The sequence below is a fragment of the Diadema setosum genome, chromosome 22 (assembly GCF_964275005.1).
Source record: "Diadema setosum chromosome 22, eeDiaSeto1, whole genome shotgun sequence".
Classification (NCBI taxonomy): Eukaryota; Metazoa; Echinodermata; class Echinoidea; order Diadematoida; family Diadematidae; genus Diadema; species Diadema setosum.
In genome coordinates this window covers 29,711,740-29,715,356 of record NC_092706.1, presented here as the reverse complement: position 1 = coordinate 29,715,356, position 3,617 = coordinate 29,711,740, and the positions used below count along the sequence as shown (strand labels likewise).

Here is a 3,617-nt window from a genome sequence, read left to right as displayed (position 1 = left end):
ACCCACAGCACTCCCTCACATCTTTTTCCCTGTACAGCGTGATATTGCAATAGAAAACAAATAAAACTACGTTTTGTGAGAGGCAAACCTTAGTTATATTCCCAATGAGGCCATCAACCTATTCAAGCCATGCTTATGCTGACGGTCTCCTGCTTCCTTACCGAATCATATGTACTGCCTTTTCTATACTATGTGCAACTATAAACGTTTTACAAATATTTTTGTTATACATGTAGTATAAACTGCACTTTTGTATTGTTCCTTTACCTTTGTCATTGCTTAGTTGTGTTTCGTTTAAAGTACTCAGTAATTCATTTTGATTTGATTTGGTTTGAGAAGCAAAATAAATATGAACGAACGAAAAAAAAAAAAACCCCAGAAAAAACAATATGTACTTAGCCCAATATTAAAGGTGTGCTACACTAACAATAATACCACCGCAAAAAAAAAAAACACGAAAGAAAGAAAGAAAGAAAGATGAAAATGATTTGCGTGAGTGTCACAAGAAAGAGCTAATTCATCCCCACTTATTTTGTAAACTAAAGCTTTCACTATAACAATTATGATATTGGCTTTGACGAAGCTTTTGTTTAAAGGGAAATTTCTATAATCTAAAACAGTACTTGATAAGCCCCTAACTATCTCTATCTCTCTCTCTCCCTTTATTTCCCAGAAAAAGACATCATGGCCTCCTTCACTTTAGTTGTCTGCATCGCTTTCATCTTTATCGCCATCCTTCAACATGTACCTATGGGTGGAGCCAACACGACCACGCCCATTCCCTCTACTGGGAGTGGGACCACTGTTGATGCTATGACCATAATTAGCCAACCAGGATTATGTGCCGATGGTAACGAATCAGAATGCATGCTAACTATAGGCTCCACGACGTCCGGTGCTGATCTACCATCTGACGAAGACAAAAATTCTTCTGCGTCGCACAACAAGACGGATGGACGTGAGTATAAATATCCCCTTAATATATATTACCATTGTAATCGCATCTAGATTTACCGTAGAAACATACCCTTTCAATGAAGAGCAATATGCGGCAAAGAATGTCTACTGTCTTTAAAAGAAAACAAAAGGAACAAAGCCCGAAAAAGGTCCATCAGGACTGTCAGGTGTTAATCCACTTTCTCATATCGACTTTAACGTGAGAACCACAATCATAAAACAATAAAGTTTAGTGGAATTCGAAATCATAAATATATTTTCTCAGTAGAAAATAGGAAATACTTCCATAGACGCTTTGAAAGAAAAACTTAAAGTAGAACATTGAATAGCACATTGCTACATATATAACAATATTCGATAGAAGAATACTTGACAAATTGACCACAAATCGTACATATTTCAGGGTTATCTCTGATCTTCTAGAATAGAGTATCACATATAACGGGAAGGTTCCTGCGTATTGTTGCAAGACAATTCGCATGCTGTTGTTACTGTTTTGCTACTTAACATTTTGTAGGGCTGAATGACACGTGCAATCATTATGTACAACTATGATCCTTATGTTTTTGTGCAAATGAATTTATTGATCGCATTATTAATGTTACTTTCAATTCTCCCAACATGTTTTCCGGAGTCATTTCAATGATCAAAATTAATGGTATTGATTGTCTAGCTTTCTATATAAATTGGTCTTTTCCTTCACGTTGCTTCTTAAAACCAGACAAAACCCATGAACCTGAATGGGAGGTGATGCCGTTAAAGTGGACGTGGTACATCATTATTCAGTTAATATCTGGGATCTTGGGAACCCTGGGCAATCTCCTCGTCGCCGTCATCATATTTCAACGTCGCTCGTCCGCTCGATCCACAGACATCCTCATCGGTAGCCTTGCGATCGCCGATTTCCTGACGTCGATTTTCATAATCCCGACACCGCGTCCAACCAGAATACCGAACTCTTGGCGTGGCATGCTATACTGTCTCATTCTGTTTCCTGACATTCCATTATGGACGTCGATCACCGCTTCGTCCTACATCCTCATGGCGATTTCCATTGATCGATTTATCGCGGTCGTCTTCCCACTCCAGTTCGGCCGTATCGTGACCAACCGCAGAGTCAAATTTGCAATCGTTTTTATTTGGTTGGCGGCCTTTCTATCTCTCTCCTTCTCGTTCTTCATCATCAAAGTCGACGAATCGAGTCATCAGTGTGTTCTGACAATAACGACAGCAGCGGGCTATGCCGCCATGGGCTACACCTGGTTTTGCATCCGCATCATCGTCCCAGTCCTGACGATGCTTATTACGCAATCCATCATCGCCGTCAAGCTCCACATCCAGTCGTCAACTTTCAAAGCCAACGAGACTTCGGCTACCACCGCTTTTCACATCGTGGCGCGGAATCGCGTCATTGGAATGATGTTCCTCGTCATTGTCGTCTACATCGTCTGCTGGCTGCCCAATCAGGTGGCCTTCCTCGGTTACATTGTCGGCTTCTTCCCGCCATCATACATCGGTAGCCCTCTTCATCACGTCTTCACCGTTCTCGGATTCCTCAACAGCTGCGCCAACCCCTTCATCTACCTGACTCGTAACCCCCAGTTTAGGATTGCTCTCCGTGAGTTCCTGACATGCGCGGCAAACAAGGATGTGTCAGTTTTCGACTGGAAAGTGAGTCCAGCCAATACCAAACTCACCACGGCGGGAAGTAAGAAAACCAGTGACACCCACGACGGGCATGGAACGATCATGAATAAGGCATGACGACTTGGCCATTCGATCCCACAGTGAACACCTTCTTAAAGGTACAGCTTACCGTTGAGAGCAGTGATTTAAAAAAGAAATATTCGAGTTATCACATTTGGTGCCAATGTGTAGGTCAGTTGTATCACAAAACATCCTACCATAATTATTTTTCAATAAAGCCTAAAATATTAGGAGATATCACTGTTTTTCTCAATAAGCCATAACTGTAGACGGTTTGGTCTAGAAACACTTTTATTATAACCATTGTTAACATTTTGTATATTTTACAGTACTTAACACTGATTATACTGATTGACATTTTTTACATTGGTTGTTTCAATCCCTAACTCACTTAGAACTATTTTGATGCACTAAAGTTGGGGTTTTTGTTTCATCTGCAAAAGGTAAATAATGCCTATAACCCTTTCCTAATGACAGTCCAGCTGTGCTACTGCAAAGCTTCTTTCGAAAAGATTTTTGAAACTCACCGAATGTCTCAATAAGCAGTTGATGACACTGCTTGAAAAAAAAAAGAATGATGCGAAGACCGGCTTGTGTGAATATTCTATATATCATCATATTTGGTTTTTATCACAGTACATGCAGTAAGATTCGCATGCTCAATTGTTCCAGTAGCCTACTAGTAATTCTGCTTTCGTATGAAGAAAAGATTGGGGTAGGAACCAACGGGGATTGCAATAATTGATGCTTATGTTATAGTATACTTATCAATGTTCTCGATTACTGAAATGTTAGATTGGCAGTAATCATATCCTAACTACGAGTAGTTACCACAGCTGTGATTTGCTTATTGACACTTTCACCACACGTGCTTGTATCTGTAACGATTTGATTTTCTGGATAAAAGAAGCCGACACTTTAGAGGCCTTGTTTACCTTTGGGAACAGTGATTT

At 40.1% G+C, this 3,617-nt stretch overlaps 1 protein-coding gene across 1 annotated transcript; it reads left to right on the top strand.

The window, feature by feature from the left end:
* Positions 1-750: 750 nt before the first annotated feature.
* Positions 751-2,756, top strand: LOC140245488 (allatostatin-A receptor-like). The gene is made up of 2 exons (XM_072325058.1): positions 751-958; positions 1,679-2,756. Exons 1-2 carry the CDS (start codon positions 751-753, stop codon positions 2,719-2,721), a joined length of 1,251 nt encoding a protein of 416 aa, XP_072181159.1. The 3' UTR covers positions 2,722-2,756.
* The last annotated feature ends 861 nt before the right edge of the window (positions 2,757-3,617 follow it).

Bases quoted from the DNA above. Each gene is read 5' to 3' on its own strand.
- LOC140245488 (XM_072325058.1), top strand. From the start codon at position 751: ATGGGTGGAGCCAACACGACCACGCCCATTCCCTCTACTGGGAGTGGG. The intron at 959-1,678 runs GTGAGTATAAAT...TCTTAAAACCAG, and splicing joins GCACAACAAGACGGATGGAC to ACAAAACCCATGAACCTGAA.